General features: G+C 43.0%; 2 protein-coding genes across 2 annotated transcripts; both read right to left on the bottom strand.

The window, feature by feature from the left end:
• Positions 1–902: 902 nt before the first annotated feature.
• Positions 903–7,159, bottom strand: LOC140366278 (chitinase-3-like protein 1). The gene is made up of 10 exons (XM_072452943.1): positions 7,111–7,159; positions 6,825–7,029; positions 6,450–6,506; positions 6,137–6,284; positions 2,964–3,094; positions 2,439–2,535; positions 2,172–2,354; positions 1,826–1,942; positions 1,626–1,758; positions 903–1,243 (listed from the first exon to the last, which is right to left on the bottom strand). Exons 1-10 carry the CDS (start codon positions 7,157–7,159, stop codon positions 903–905), a joined length of 1,461 nt encoding a protein of 486 aa, XP_072309044.1.
• Positions 7,160–10,820: 3,661 nt separating this feature from the next.
• On the bottom strand, positions 10,821–14,631 carry LOC140365269 (acidic mammalian chitinase-like). Its single transcript, XM_072451600.1, has 12 exons — positions 14,618–14,631; positions 14,494–14,541; positions 14,104–14,130; positions 13,812–14,016; positions 12,788–12,844; positions 12,476–12,641; positions 12,272–12,396; positions 12,075–12,198; positions 11,799–11,981; positions 11,596–11,712; positions 11,385–11,517; positions 10,821–11,081 (listed from the first exon to the last, which is right to left on the bottom strand). The coding sequence occupies exons 2-12, from the start codon at positions 14,516–14,518 to the stop codon at positions 10,831–10,833; spliced, it is 1,413 nt and encodes a 470-aa protein (XP_072307701.1). The 5' UTR covers positions 14,519–14,541; positions 14,618–14,631; the 3' UTR covers positions 10,821–10,830.
• Between the last annotated feature and the right edge of the window lie 1,649 nt (positions 14,632–16,280).

Raw genomic sequence — 16,280 nt, forward strand, 5'->3', positions numbered from 1 at the left:
AAACGTTTTTGATTAAAGAGTGAAATGTGTGAAAACCTTTACCTGATCAATTTCTCAATGTTTCTAGACTTTTATATGTATATTTCTGTTTGATCAAACTCAAAACCACTGAGCAAAACCATAAACATGCTGGAAAAATAACCCTCAAACCATTTAAGAAGTACTTTTTACAATAACAAATAATTAAGGTTGAACATGAACAGAATCCTCTCTTTATGTCATCAATAAGCGACATTCAGCCCAAAATTCAGCTACAAATTACGAACAGAAACATTTTTCCGGCTGTTTGAATAATAATTTAACAAAAAAAATGTATATGGACTCCTTGTTTTCCAATATGGTTGCTAGGTAACAGATATGGAATTACCTTTGACCTATGTCACATCTGCTGCTCATGTCCAACCAGGAAGTACAACTATGAACGTCACCAAAACTGTCAAACTATAAATCATGTTCATTTTATAGTGAAACGTGTATTGTAGTGATGGGCGGGTCCATACCAAGTATCGATACTGCTGTAAAGTATCAATACTGAAAATATTGATACTTGCAATTTTCTAGTCTTTTAATACATTTTGTTAAAACTATTTTTAATATAGTGTTTACCCTTTGTTTTCCGCCTTTTAGTTACTTTTCAAATGAGTTCAGGCAGAGGTTAAAATTGTTAAATCACGAGAAGTTTCAATACATTTTAGTGCAAAACCCCTTGGTAACGGTATCGAATAGATATTGCAATATTTGCCATGGTATTACTTTGTATCGGATCGAATAATCAGTCATCTGTGGTCAGCGGTATCGCCCATCACTAATACTTTAAGCACAATACTTTTACTTTTGTACTTCACATCATTAGAATAAATAAGAATAGTTCCTAAAGTGCGTGAGTCGAGCCGCAGTATAAATCACCTGCACACACAGAGCAGGCCGGTGAGGAGAAGGCCGAGCAGGAGCCCCCCGCCCCGTGATGCCGGGGCCCCTCGGCTGTGCACTCTGGGGCATTCTGTCACGTACGCTAGCCCCTTGGCACAGACGTAAGCGACGGCGGGCTCCTGTTGCATCTGGTAGTGCCCGTCCGCCCTGCCCGTGCACAGACTGGGGTCCGGGTGCACCACTGTGAAGTTGCCTAGGCAGCCGGGGCCCATCGTCCCACTGCTGCTGTGCGGGGCCGGGCTGACGGCGGTGTGCCCGGGGCTGCCTGGGGTTTTCAGGATTTGGGGTTCGGTTGTAGTTGTGGCTTTTAATCCTGCAAACCATCCTAAAGTGAAATATGTTACATGCGTTTTAACTGCAGTGTGCGTGTACGCCCACCAGGGGATGCTGTTTTTCATCTAAACAGCATTAACAATAGATCTACATTGCTATTGAACACCTCTATTTGATATGTATTACATTATGTCAGTAAGATTATTGTGACTATAATATTTTGCCAATTAATGTTAAATTTGCATATCATATCTTAAATTTTCTATCGTAATATGCTTTTTGGGCAATATGAATTTCCACAAATACTACTATATTTATATTTCCTCGTAGTTACAATGTAATGAAGACAGATTACAGAAAAATAGAGACAACAATGTTAATATTCTCATTTTGCAGAACAACAGTGTGCCAGCTCGTCTTACCTCTGCTCAGTTCTGCTTTCAGATGAGTGATCAGCGGGTAGTTGCCTTGACCACAGAACAGTCCGCTGAAGTCGTCCAAATCCAGGTGCCACACGGCGGCCCCGCCCAGGTGCCGGCTCCTCAGGTACGACACCTAACACACATTATCTGGTCATATCTGAGGTCATATCTGTGTGTGTTTAAATGCACGGCTGCTGTACCTTTGCACCGTAGCTCGCCTGGTTGTCGAAGCCCACCCACTGGTTGTGTTTGACCGCATAAGGCACGTACTGACTGTCGATCCAGAAGGCCGACGCCCCCTTTAAGAAGGCACAGGTCTGGCACCGACACAACAGTTATTAGTATAAGCACAGCAAAATGTGTGTAACATTACGGGCAGAGGGGCCATGTTAACAAATGTTCCTATAATGATTTTCAGATGATATCAGTATATGATATGTTATAATATTAGGCATCATTCTGCTTTAGTTCTGGGTTTAGTCCTATTTTAGTCCTGCCTCAGTCCTGGTTTTGTCCCTGGGCCGCTACATTTGACCCGGGTCTTACCTCAAAGTTTGCCCAGAAGCCCATCTCTTGAGTGAAGGGCCCCGGATTGGCCGGTCCGCTCGCGGGCGCTCCGGGACGTGTCGTGTCTGTGGAGAGTCTGTACGAGCGCGCGTGAGCGGGGAATCCCAGCAACAACTTCTCCGCGGGAACCTCGTGGTCCAGCAAGTACTGCGTGATGAAATCCTAACAAACAAACAAACAAACAAACAAACAAAGAGTCACCCGACACCCACGTCTCTCGGAATTACTGAGTAAAAGAGTCAGTACGATGCTGGCGTTGTCGTGGCTGTAGAGTGGGCTGTGGTGGGCCGTCACGTCACCGCGGCTGAGGTCAAAAGCTTTCACACTGATGAAGTCCAGAATTCTGAAATCATATTTAATTTAGCCTTTTTTCCACTCTTTAAATCAAGTCTTCCATAAAGATAACAGCAGCAGAAACATTTATATTTATATTCATTGTCTTAAATCAGGGGGGTCCAAACTGTGGCCCTCAGGCGTCCTGCTAAGTTGGCCCAAACAACAAAAAGTAGTCAATTGTAGTAGTAAAATTGACAGGTTTATGTTATACCAATCTAATATCAATGTTCCAAGTCTTATTAAAGGTGTGGAGGCTCATTGAAACTATGTCAAATGCAAAATGTTGAATGGTTTACATAATTTTTGGGTTGTTAATTGCTCCGTGTAAGTTTCTAAATGCGGCCCTCGGTGAAAAAAGTTTGGACCCCCTGTCTCAAATAATCCATCCATTGTATGCACACGTTCAAGCATTAGAATCACTGGGATGGAGCTCACTTTGTTAACTCTGGGACCTCATAGTGATCCAGGGAGATGACGTCTTCTGTGTGCGGCGTGAGAGAAGCCGACAGCGTCAGTCGGGTTCTCTCCGTCCCAGCGCTCTCCCTCTCAAAAGCCTCCAGCAGATCCTGTCAATCATTTAAATTCACTGAGACGGATTAGACCATTACATTAACCGCACTGGTCTATTTGATCGTGTACAGTGGGCTCCTCGGGGCACAGAGTGTACAGTGGGCTCCAGAGGGCACAGAGTGTACAGTGGGTTCCAGAGGGCACAGAGTGTACAGTGGGTTCCAGAGGGCACAGAGTGTACAGTGGGCTCCAGAGGGCACAGAGTGTACAGTGGGCTCCAGAGGGCACAGAGTGTACAGTGGGCTCCAGAGGGCACAGAGTGTACAGTGGGTTCCAGAGGGCACAGTGTACAGTGGGCTCCAGAGGGCACAGAGTGTACAGTGGGCTCCAGAGGGCACAGTGTACAGTGGGCTCCTCGGGGCACAGAGTGTACAATGGGCTCCAGAGGGCACAGAGTGTACAGTGGGTTCCAGAGGGCACAGAGTGTACAGTGGGCTCCAGAGGGCACAGAGTGTACAGTGGGCTCCAGAGGGCACAGAGTGTACAGTGGGCTCCAGAGGGCACAGAGTGTACAGTGGGCTCCAGAGGGCACAGAGTGTACAGTGGGCTCCAGAGGGCACAGAGTGTACAGTGGGCTCCAGAGGGCACAGAGTGTACAGTGGGTTCCAGAGGGCACAGTGTACAGTGGGCTCCAGAGGGCACAGAGTGTACAGTGGGCTCCAGAGGGCACAGAGTGTACAGTGGGCTCCAGAGGGCACAGAGTGTACAGTGGGTTCCAGAGGGCACAGTGTACAGTGGGCTCCAGAGGGCACAGAGTGTACAGTGGGCTCCAGAGGGCACAGTGTACAGTGGGCTCCAGAGGGCACAGTGTACAGTGGGCTCCAGAGGGCACAGAGTGTACAGTGGGCTCCGGGGGGCACAGAGTGTACAGTGGGCTCCAGAGGGCACAGAGTGTACAGTGGGTTCCAGAGGGCACAGTGTACAGTGGGCTCCAGAGGGCACAGAGTGTACAGTGGGCTCCAGAGGGCACAGTGTACAGTGGGCTCCAGAGGGCACAGAGTGTACAGTGGGTTCCAGAGGGCACAGAGTGTACAGTGGGCTCCAGAGGGCACAGAGTGTACAGTGGGCTCCAGAGGGCACAGAGTGTACAGTGGGCTCCAGAGGGCACAGAGTGTACAGTGGGTTCCAGAGGGCACAGTGTACAGTGGGCTCCAGAGGGCACAGAGTGTACAGTGGGCTCCAGAGGGCACAGTGTACAGTGGGCTCCAGAGGGCACAGAGTGTACAGTGGGCTCCAGAGGGCACAGAGTGTACAGTGGGTTCCAGAGGGCACAGTGTACAGTGGGCTCCAGAGGGCACAGAGTGTACAGTGGGCTCCAGAGGGCACAGTGTACAGTGGGCTCCAGAGGGCACAGAGTGTACAGTGGGCTCCAGAGGGCACAGAGTGTACAGTGGGCTCCGGGGGGCACAGAGTGTACAGTGGGCTCCAGAGGGCACAGAGTGTACAGTGGGTTCCAGAGGGCACAGTGTACAGTGGGCTCCAGAGGGCACAGAGTGTACAGTGGGCTCCAGAGGGCACAGTGTACAGTGGGCTCCAGAGGGCACAGAGTGTACAGTGGGCTCCGGGGGGCACAGTGTACAGTGGGCTCCAGAGGGCACAGAGTGTACAGTGGGCTCCAGAGGGCACAGAGTGTACAGTGGGTTCCAGAGGGCACAGAGTGTACAGTGGGCTCCAGAGGGCACAGAGTGTACAGTGGGCTCCAGAGGGCACAGAGTGTACAGTGGGCTCCAGAGGGCACAGAGTGTACAGTGGGTTCCAGAGGGCACAGTGTACAGTGGGCTCCAGAGGGCACAGAGTGTACAGTGGGCTCCAGAGGGCACAGTGTACAGTGGGCTCCAGAGGGCACAGTGTACAGTGGGCTCCAGAGGGCACAGAGTGTACAGTGGGCTCCAGAGGGCACAGAGTGTACAGTGGGTTCCAGAGGGCACAGTGTACAGTGGGCTCCAGAGGGCACAGAGTGTACAGTGGGCTCCAGAGGGCACAGTGTACAGTGGGCTCCAGAGGGCACAGTGTACAGTGGGCTCCAGAGGGCACAGAGTGTACAGTGGGCTCCGGGGGGCACAGAGTGTACAGTGGGCTCCAGAGGGCACAGAGTGTACAGTGGGTTCCAGAGGGCACAGTGTACAGTGGGCTCCAGAGGGCACAGAGTGTACAGTGGGCTCCAGAGGGCACAGTGTACAGTGGGCTCCAGAGGGCACAGAGTGTACAGTGGGCTCCGGGGGGCACAGTGTACAGTGGGCTCCGGGGGGCACAGTGTACAGTGGGCTCCAGAGGGCACAGAGTGTACAGTGGGCTACAGAGGGCACAGAGTGTACAGTGGGCTCCAGAGGGCACAGAGTGTACAGTGGGCTCCAGAGGGCACAGAGTGTACAGTGGGCTCCGGGGGCATCGAATCTTCAGACTGCTCCGAATGGACAGTCGAGCGCTTAGGGACCGTCATCAAAAAGCAAAATGGAAAGGTTTTATAGCTGGATTGGAACATCAAATAGAGCGCTACAATTTGAATAAAACAATAAATACACCATGATAGACACCACAGCAACCTTTGTTTTACCATATGAACCTTTGTTTTATTGATGAAATATGATGTAATATGAAAATGAATCTTCAACAGCTTTTTAAATATTGGATGTAGGGTCACCAAATGCACAGCACTTATCACTAATGACAATATATATCCACTACAACCTTTATTTTACCCATCAGAAGCTTAATACTGCTGATGCTGATGCTTTGTTTTTTCCGAGCAATAAAAACACCTGCGATTGAATAAATGCTGGATATAATAATGCAAATGCAGTACTGCGGAACATGCCTGACCGAGCTATGGCATCTAACATGAAGACGATCAGGTGACACTCCTGATTACTCCTGATGCGACTATGTTTCTGGCTGTTTTTGTTAATTATGATGTTTTAGGACTGGACTGTCTCTGGTCCTCTTTTAAAATAAGTGTATAACGTTAATGTGTATGTCTTTGTTCAAACTCGTTAAAAGGTGCAGCGAGTGGCATTAACGGGAGGAAGCGGAGATAGCACCTTACAGAGCTGAGTGAACTTGTATTTATGGTCTCCAGGGTGATCCCAGCTCAACTCCAAACCGTCAAAGTCGTGCGTCCTCAGGAAGTTGACCGACGACTGGACAAAGGTCTGACGCGCGGCCGCAGTGGACACAGTTCTTTTAAACCTGGACAACAACAAAAACAAACACTCAGCTGCTGCATATTTGATTTGTCTTGATCTCTGCAAAGGTTAATTGTCTTTATTCCAATTAAATCTGTTCATTTCAATCATAATGGAAGCGGTGAGTGCAGTGGCGCGACACGGCCAGCAGGGGAAGACATGCACTTACTGCGGGTCAACGGCGTGCGCCTCTCGCACCAACAGTAGAGTCTTTAACTGAGAGTTTCTGGGAAAAAAGATAGTAGTACTAAACAGTGAAATATCAAAGTGTATTTGTATATGGCGGTGCAATTAAACATACACGTAATAATATCTGTTTATTATGAGAGTATGTGGGGAATACTGTGCTCGAGTCAAATACAAACTTCACATTTCTTGCTTTAATATCGTTTTAAAAAATCTATTATAAAACAATAGATGGACTACTAAACATTTAAATATACAAATTAGGCTACTCAAATAATTGTACAGCTATAAACAGATATCAATGCGTTTGTATTTGATGAATTATCTATAAAACATCATAAAGTGCCTTATTCTTTACCTGTTTTTAAGTCCAGTAAACGCCACGTAGGAACTCTTCTTGACCCACTCGTTCACTTTAAGCTTGTTGTTGTGGTCGATGACAGCAAAGTCATAAACCACATGCGTGCAGAGGAACGGGTCAATGTCCTCCACCAGAAACCGGCCCTGTCCCGTCCGGTACTGGGACCAGTCTGCAAAGTGGCACACCAGTTTGAACGCGGTGGCTGCGGGAAAATCAAATAAAGCATTCGTGATTCTGTGATTATAAAGACAGACTCCTGGTGTTATATAGAGCAGAGCTTTACTGGAGTGGACGAGCAGCAGGAGCACGAGCGGGCCCCAGCATCCCGCCATCGCGTGGAGGCGTCGGAGTGAAGGTGTGAGGCGTTCAGGTGCTGCATCTGTGGCATCACTCAGCTCATCTTACACGCTCACCGGTCAAACCCTTCACACCTTCACATGGCCTACAGCAAGTGTCGGGAGTTATGTAACTGACAACACGGTCCCGGACAAATGGAAGTACTTTGAAGCCCCTCAAGACTAACAAAACTAGACAAGACGCCTTTAGTTAAATCCAGTCTCATTTTTAAAGTTCTAAATGGGGTCGCACCTCCACCTTTATTGGATTTTTATTAGTACATTAACATGAATACTGGAATAAGTATAAGTAACTTAACTGCGATGTACAAAGGCGTATGACTAAGTGTCTATCAGAGGCACAACATTATAAGATAAGATAAGATAAGATGAGATAAGATGAGATAAGCCTTTATTTGTCCCACGATGGGGAAATTTTAATGTTGCAACACAGAGTAGGTACAGAAGTAATTAATAAAAAGCAGATAACTTATAAAAAAAACACTCTTGTAGAAAAGCTCTTATAAAACTCTTATAAAAAACTTCTTATTATGGAAAACACACTACAGTTAAAACTAAATAAGAAAAAAAAATCTTACACAGCGTTTAATTAGTAAAAAATGAGTTGAATGATTTTTTTGTCTAGATTTAAGTGAATAAATCTTGCTTAGTTTTATGTAATTTGCAGTGTGACCTCTGTTTTCTCTGTAACGCCTCAGATTATTGGATGTACTACGTGTCTGCTGTCGGTTAGATTTAATGTTTAATGTCCTGTTAAGTCAAGCAGTTATGTCAATGTTTACTGCTTTCTTTCTTTTTTTTTACCTGCCTTTGGATAACTTTGTGCATATTTATGTCGAAGCTGTTGCCGACACATCACAATTAATATGCCCTGTCCTGATTCAAATAAATCAAATAAAATCTCTCGCATGCATGATTTTTAACAGCCTAAAATAAATCAGTAAATGTTTTAATTAAAGGAAATGTATTGTCACTAATCTGCTCATTTTTCTGTGCAGATAAAGTACAACGGATGCGTCTGGATGACAGGGTGACCTTCTGTGACCTTCTGTGACCTTCTGCTGAGAGGCTAAAGCACTGACCGCCCCAAACACCCCAAACATCTCACACAAACACCATCATTCTGCTGTCAAAGAATGCCCTTGTTAATGAGAGGGCCAATCCACAGAATACTTTCTAAAACAGCGATTTAAACAGCTATAAGTGACATCCATAATGGCCGGTGCTATGATGAATACAAATGCAATGAACATATCACTCGTACCCCAGTTGAGCCTTGATGCTGATGCTCTGGGTGAAAAGAGGAAGAAGAAATGTTAGATTTTGTAACGCTGATATGTCTTTGTCGACAGCGCCTCACAGTTACAGACACGTATGACAAAAGACTTGCCACGGGCTAAACTTGGCGTGTTTTATTTGTGCGTTTGGCAAAGACACGCGTCGTCAAGAGCACGAAAATGACAGCAATACCTCATTCATTGTGGGGGGAAAAAACTGTATTTCAGGTGACAAATTATGACAATTATTCTCATTAATGTGTCAAGCGTCCTCCGGATCTTGTGTGCTGTCGGAGAAACTCTAGCTCTCGCCCATCACACCTTTATTATTTGGTGGTAGATATCAAATTTGTCGTCATTGTCACGAGCGTCCCCGCAGGCTCTGCTTATACGAACTCAAACAAATAAAATTGAGTTTGTGTTACAAGAAACTGGCTCTAATTTGGCTTATTTTTGAGTATTTGTGGTGTAAACGAGCTGCATTTAATCCCCTGACCTGCTGCTGTGTAATTGCTAACGTGATATGATATAACAGGCTTAAATGTTTAAACTTTGCTTCTTTATTGTGTCGACCTGAAAAGCAAAAGCAAACGTCTTATTTCCCCATTTTCAATATCAAAATCTCATTGAATCCATCATGATGTATTTCTTTTTTATCATCATCTTACAATCAAACATGCGGGTGTCACTGTACATTTTATTAATATAGTTTGTTTTGGTAGTTTCTTCACCTTTACCTTTTCTATTTATCGTTTATGTTGATTTTTGGCCACCGATCCTTGATACAGTTTTGATGTAATTTTCAAACTTTTGTTCTTTTACATTACTTCGCATTTTATTGGTCTTTTGTATTTCACTTCTGGTCTATTGTCTTTTGTCAGTGAATCTTAGAAACCTTAGAAGACTGCTTGTATGTGTGTGTTTGTGTTTCTAGTGTGATTCTAGTACTCCCAAGTTAACAGTTTAACAGTTTTAATAATGTCCCAGCACCAAAACTTGAACCTCATAACTGAGAGTTTGTTGTATTTAACACATGAGTTAGCGTCAATGCCTGAACTGTCTGAGAAAACTGTAAATACCTCACTTATTTTGTGTTAACATGACTGACAGTGAACAGCATCCTTCTTAATAATACTGTATTTATATAGTATAAGTCGCATCAGCCAAAAAATGCATAATAGAGAAGAAAAAAAAAACATATATAAGTCGCACTGGAGTATAAGTCGTATTTTTGGGGAAATGTATTTGATATGATTTAAAATAATAACAGATGAGAGAACATGGTGAATAGGTGTACGTATGCTAACGCTAACGCCTTTAGCTACATGACGCACAGACAGAACTGTGGTAAGTGTCTGGTACGTTAACGTAACATATGAACAGTTATTCAGATAACTATAGCATAAAGAACATGCTAACAAGTTTACCAAAGCATCAGTTTTACCCCAAATCACTAAATCCATTGAATTCTTCTTCCTCTGTGTCACTTCTAAACAACTCCACAAACTCCAGAGGAAGAGGAAGTTCAGATTCTTCTTCTGCGTCGCTTAGAGCCTAGAGCGCCCTCTTGTGGTTGTCGGTGTGAAATTAACAAATAAGAATGAGAATAATATCATATATAAGTTGCTCTTGAGAATAAGTCGCACCCAAAGGCCAAACTGTTGTGAAGTTGTGTTAGAAAAGCTCTAAACTCTAAAGCTCTAAACTACTACTATAAAGATAGTATAGTATAGTATAGTATAGTATAATATAGTATAGTATAGTATAGTATAGTATAGTATAGTATAATATAGTATAGTATAATATAGTATAGTATAGTATAGTATAATATAGTATAGTATAATATAGTATAGTATAGTATAGTATAATATAGTATAGTATAGTATAGTATAGTGTAATATAGTATAGTATAGTATAGTGTAATATAGTATAGTATAGTATAGTATAGTGTAATATAGTATAGTATAGTATAGTGTAATATAGTATAGTATAGTATAGTATAGTATAGTATAGTGTAATATAGTATAGTATAGTATAGTATAGCATATCTATAGTTGAATTGTCAATACAGACTTTAAGTGTTGTACAGAACACCTTTTTTCACAACCAGGACTTTTCCCTGTCTTTGTTCTTTATCTTGGTCTTGTTCAATTTTAATTCTTCTGTTTTATTTCGTCATCATCAGCACTTAGTTTCAAATAGATTCCAAAAAGCAAAACGAGCCAAAGACATTCCAAGTAGATGTTTAATACCAGCGTGTGAAAGCAAAACTACTAAGACATCATCGCATAATTCTTACTTTGAATGTTTGAATATACAACAAATGGCAATGAGCAAAAACAGAATTCTCTCTCTATAATAATAATGTTGTTAGACCTTTGGCCAGATGCAGCACTTGCAGCTGTCGTCAAAGACAGTGCCGGTTCCACAGTGGCGGATGTGGGTGAGGCCCCCGGCGCACATGTAGAAGCTGTTCTTATTGTCGGGGTGAGGGTAAATGCCGTCTGGTTTGCCGTTGCAGAAGCCCGGTCCCGGGGCGTGAGTGGTGGTGGTGGTGGTGGTGGTAGGACGGGTGGTGGCGTTGGGGTCACGGGTGGTGGTGGGAGGCAGCGGAGGCAGCTCTGCGTTTGACGGAGAGAATGTTTGATCATGGACATGGACGAATACTAAATACTACAAATTCAAACTTTTCTGGGGTCTGTGATTCTGAGCTTATGCCTAGTGCAAGTCTTCAACAGCAAAAGAGGTTTGTTTGTGTTCTTTTATACAATTCAATTAATTGTTTACCATTATATTAAGACCTATTCATCCATGTGAGCAACTAAATTGAACCGTGAAATGTGAAGTACAAGTAAACGATGGACAAAGCTATAATTGTAATTGTAGTAAGGCCATGTGTATTCAGGGCTCCTGTTATGTCATACCGATGTTGAGAAGTTTGCGCAGGTGAGAGAGCAGAGGGTGACTGCCCTCTCCACAGAAACGTCCCGCAAAGTCGTCCAGATCCAGAGCCCACACAAAGGCCCCTCCGAACTTCTGCTCCTGCAGATATTGTACCTGTGCAAAGAGCCAGAGTAAACTCAACGTGTCCTGAAGTTACCATCGATTTTAAAACATAAAAGAAACTCCTCATACCTTAATCTCGTAGCTCTCCCTGGTGTCAAATCCCACCCACTCATTGTTTTTGGTGGCATATGGAACCTTCTGGTCTTCAATCCACTGGATATTTGTGCCCTTCAGGAATCCACAGATCTACAGCACACAAAATGTTCAGTCTTATTTTACTAGAGTGCACTAGTCCTTTGTGGACGTTGTGGATGTGTTAACGACATGTGTACCTCATAGTAGGACCAGAATCCAGCCTCACGAGTGTAAGGTCCAGCAGCTGCGGGGCCATTGGCCGGGGCTCCAACACTGGTTTCTGAGGACGTCAGGCGGAAAGTACGACCGTAAGTGGCAAAGCCCATCCTCAGCTTCTCCAGTGGCGTGCCTTGGTCCCTCCAGTATTTCATGGCATAATCCTACAGATAAGTATACCATGGTATACCATGTTAGAAATGTAATTCACCAGAAGTGACACAGATGATACAAACAACTCTTTTATAATCTCTTACAGTGTTGAAGTAGATGAGGTCCCCACCGTCCTCAGAACCACGGAACAGTGGACTGTTGTGTCCAGTAAACGTTTCCCAGGTCCCATGGAAGTCGTAGGTCATCACATTGATAAAATCTAGCTCTCTAAAGGAAGAAAATGTTTAAAAAATCAAGATAAAAATAATAAATGTTTTTTACAACATGTTCTTTCACTTACTTTGCGATCTCAGCGATCTCATATCCTTCATCAATGGTTCCCTTTCCAGCAGCCACTGCAGCGGTCAGCATGAGCTGAGGTTGACCTGTTGAACTAGCCTCTGTTGCATAAGCTGCGACAAGTTCCTGGACAAAATAAAAAACATATAACTAATAAAGTCACATACAAAAACAAGTATTGTTGAACATATTTGAGTGGACTGACCCTGCACAGCAGAGTGAACCTCTGTTTGTCTTCTGGGGGACTTCCACGTGCTCCTGGGTACTCCCAGTCCAAGTCCAGACCATCAAAGCCATGAGTCCTCAGGAACTTGATAGAAGACTGGATGAAGGTCTGGCGGTTGGCAGGAGTGGACACCATGATGGAGAACCTGTGGAGAAGAGGACTTCTGTCACACAGCTAGTTTAAGATACATGTTTGCTTGTTTACTCTGGTGTCTAGGATCATGCACCAAGACTAAGTTCAGAGATGTCTCTTTTCTCATCCGCCTTTGTTGTCATGTTCATTTCTACTCACTGTTGGGAGCCGAAGTTCCATCCGCCTACAGCCAACAGCATCTTCAGATGAGGATTCCTGTTAATTATTAATGAAAAGACAATTATCCAGGGGTTAAAATGATACGTTGTGTCATATCTACGTTGTTTTGTTAATCCCACTTTACTTTCTTGTTGTAGGATTTCTTCATAACCAACAGCAGTTTAAGTGATACTGTTCTTTGCATCTTTAAACCATTAAAGTTCCTACAACAGGTCGGACAACACATTGAACTAAAATGCAATTAAGCTAAATATAGTTCAAGGAGATCATGGGTTCAATTCCTGGACCAGACCAACATCACATGATCTCTCTGGGTGGAGTCTGCATGTTCTCCCCGTGTTACCGTGGGTTCTCTCCGGGTTCTCCGGCTCCTCCCACCGTCCAAAGACATGCATGTGTTAGGCAAAATTGGTGACTCTAAATTGACCCTAGTGAATGAATGTGAGAGTGAATAGCTGTCTGTAATGTCTGTGTCTCTGTGTTGGCCCTGTGACGAGTTGGCCACTGTCCAGGGTGTACCCCGCCTAAGGCCCGAAGTCACTGGGATAGGCTCCAGTCACCCGCGACCCCGAAAGGGAACTAGCGGTAGAAAATGGATGGATGGATAGTTCAAATTTTGCTGAACAATAAGAATAGCTAATATGAAAGGTTTATAATTTCACTTCCTGTTTGTAATTGATCAATCAAAATATATATAAGAGAACCTTTATTTTGTTGAATTAACGTTTAGAGGGTGAAAAAAGTAAATTATGCGTAAACTTTGACTGGAATGAGTGTGATGTCACTTCCTGTTTTTTACTACAGCTTTTTCAACTGTTCTCCACAAATATCTGCTCGATTGGTCTAAAACTATAATTTACATGTACAACGGGTATAAATACACCAAATAAAGTCAAAATTAGAAAATCGTAAAAACCTGTCATACAAGCTATCTTTATAAACGTTTGTGACTGTTGACATTGTGCTTTTAGAAGTTTCTCATGCCAGAACTGTCTCCACTCACTTTGTCTTGAGGCCATTGAAGGACTTGTAGAGCACGTCGTCGTTCCACTCGTAGGTGACCAGCTCGTTGGCATGGTTGATGATGGAGAAAGCGTAGATCAAGGTGGTGCAAAGGAAAGGGTCCACGTCTTGAGGCAGGAACTTCCCCTCACCAGGCCTGTACTGGGACCAGTTGGTGAAATAGCACACCATCTGAGTGGCAGAGCCTTTCAGGACATAAAGGATTCATTCAGAAGGATTCATACAAATCAGTAGAGAGACTTTTAAAGACAAAAGTGTGTAAATGTTCTTACCCAGCTGACATAGCACCAGGCATAAGCCTGCAGGAGAGAGAAGAGGATTTAAACACTAATATGACCCATGGAAGGCGGTCTCAATCACAAATATTCTACCTCTTCAGAAATACTTTACTTTATACGTAGGTTTAAGGTTCTGAACTGAGCAATACTGCAGCTGCCATAGAGTAAACCTAAACTAAATTAGGACAAAACACACATCTAGGACCAAAAAAACCACATGCTTTTACTGACAGAGGATTGGCTGTGGACCACTTGATTAAAACGAGCCGAGCTGGTCATGGATGAGCAGAAACAACTGTTTAAATCTCCACTAACTGCACTACAGAGAAATACCAACTCCACCTGTACCACTGCGTGACATATGAACGCCTTATTGTGCTTTACCTGCAAGGAGTGTGAGCTTGGTCATCTCCAACAAACTTCAGGGGATTACTGTAACATAAGAATGAGATTAATTGGAGACAAGCGCATTGACGAAAACCACAACCAAGTGCCCATGTGTCCTCACCTTCTCAAAAAAAAATCTACCCAGCCCAAACCACTGCAGGGTCCTGGGGTATTTTATACAGAAGCTCAGAGGAGGAGCGGTGCCGTCATCATAAGACAAGATAACATCCTTTACACCCGAACCATATGTAGACAATCATTGACTGACTGTGATTGTACCGTGACTACATATCATCAGCGGAATGTGGGCCAGAAGCCGTGTCAGGGCAGAAACAGGTCAACTTATACTAATGAGTTTCAATTTGACAAACAAAACTATAAAAGTCCTTCACGGCGCGCAGGCCTTAACACGAACTGGATGATCGGGCTGCAAAATGATGCAAGGCTTGTTATATGTTGTTATATATATGTAAAGGCCTACTTTATTAGTGTAACTGTAGAATGCATCTGAATGTCTCAAATTAACAAAAAAGACCAACTTAATTGTCCAAAGTATGTAAAATTAAGTAAATGTTGTGTCTTTATTATTGACGAGAACATTATATTATGCATTGTCATCATCATTTAATTATTTCATCATCATCATCATCATTTAATTATTTGGTAAATGCTCGTTTTCCAGTATTTAAGATTCATATTCTCAGTGCACTTTTTCATTACAACTTTGACTGTATTTCAACGCAAACAATAAGGATGGATAAATATAGATACATATGATAAGATTGAAAAAGTGACCCATCTTCTCAAGATGGGTCACTTTTTTAACGTTTTTATACATAAAGCAGGTGCAAAGATGACTTCAGGTTCAGATGTGGATGTCAAGATTCTCCGGTTTAATCAATATTTGTGATTATAATCCATCAGAGCTAAAAAAAACAAAAAAACAATGAATGTGAGAATCGTAGCAGCCACAATGAGTTTAAAATGACACATTTTTGCTGCTACGATTCTCACGTTTCCAACTATTTATTCCAAAAAGGTCAGACTATAAGTAAAGTACTTTTTGATCTGGTTGTTCATGTGACAACACCAGTACTTTGTCATTCAGAATGTTTGATTTCATAGAGCTGGACTTGAGGAAGAAAGAAAATGAAAGATTTCACAGTCGTTTTGTTCCAACAAGAGTGAATAAGCGTAAAATTGGGACGTTTGTTCTCACAGTAATTTAACACTCAAAGTTTATACTGCGACATCCATAGGTTCATGTAACTTCTTCTGCAAAACTTATTTACATTGGTTTGCAGTTGGAGCTGGCTTCCATACATAAATTATGCAACATCACAGGTTATGAAAAAGAGACATCATAAAAAGAGACGAAGACTAAAACTTTAGAGTTATCACTGAAAACAATCACACAGATGAAGACGGAAGACATTGTGCAAAGGGCCTAACACTTCATTCATAGTTAACAAATAGTTAATTATAGTTATTGTTTTTTATGAAGTGTAAAAAGTGTCATGTTTTCATTTTAGAACTTTTTGAAATGATAAAAAACATGTTTTTTTATGCTCAATCAAGACAAATGACGTGTAGTTATTTGTAAGTGCTTCCCAGTTTTGATTATACTGGAAATACAGTTGTAAATATGTGAAACTGGAGAGTATCATCAGCGATCAAACAGTAAAAACACTGTGTAAACTCCTCTGCATCATCGTTTCCCGCAGAGATAAGACATGTTCATGCCTGGCATCTTTTCAATAGCACCACCGATATTTCTATGTGAA

The sequence above is a fragment of the Eucyclogobius newberryi genome, unplaced genomic scaffold (genome assembly GCF_026437365.1).
Source record: "Eucyclogobius newberryi isolate DKJ021-1_F unplaced genomic scaffold, fEucNew1.0.hap1 SCAF_19, whole genome shotgun sequence".
Taxonomy (NCBI): domain Eukaryota; kingdom Metazoa; phylum Chordata; class Actinopteri; order Gobiiformes; family Gobiidae; genus Eucyclogobius; species Eucyclogobius newberryi.

Coding starts and splice junctions, on each gene's coding strand:
- LOC140366278 (XM_072452943.1), bottom strand. CDS start 7,159: ATGGCGGGATGCTGGGGCCCGCTCGTGCTCCTGCTGCTCGTCCACTCC. Junction 7,030..7,110: donor CCTGCTGCTCGTCCACTCCA/GTAAAGCTCTGC, acceptor ATTTTCCCGCAG/CCACCGCGTTCAAACTGGTG. Junction 3,095..6,136: donor AGTTCACTCAGCTCTGTAAG/GTGCTATCTCCG, acceptor AATGATTGACAG/GATCTGCTGGAGGCTTTTGA.
- LOC140365269 (XM_072451600.1), bottom strand. CDS start 14,518: ATGACCAAGCTCACACTCCTTGCAG. Junction 12,845..13,811: donor TTCAATGGCCTCAAGACAAA/GTGAGTGGAGAC, acceptor AATAATTAACAG/GAATCCTCATCTGAAGATGC. Junction 11,082..11,384: donor GCGCAAACTTCTCAACATCG/GTATGACATAAC, acceptor CGTCAAACGCAG/AGCTGCCTCCGCTGCCTCCC.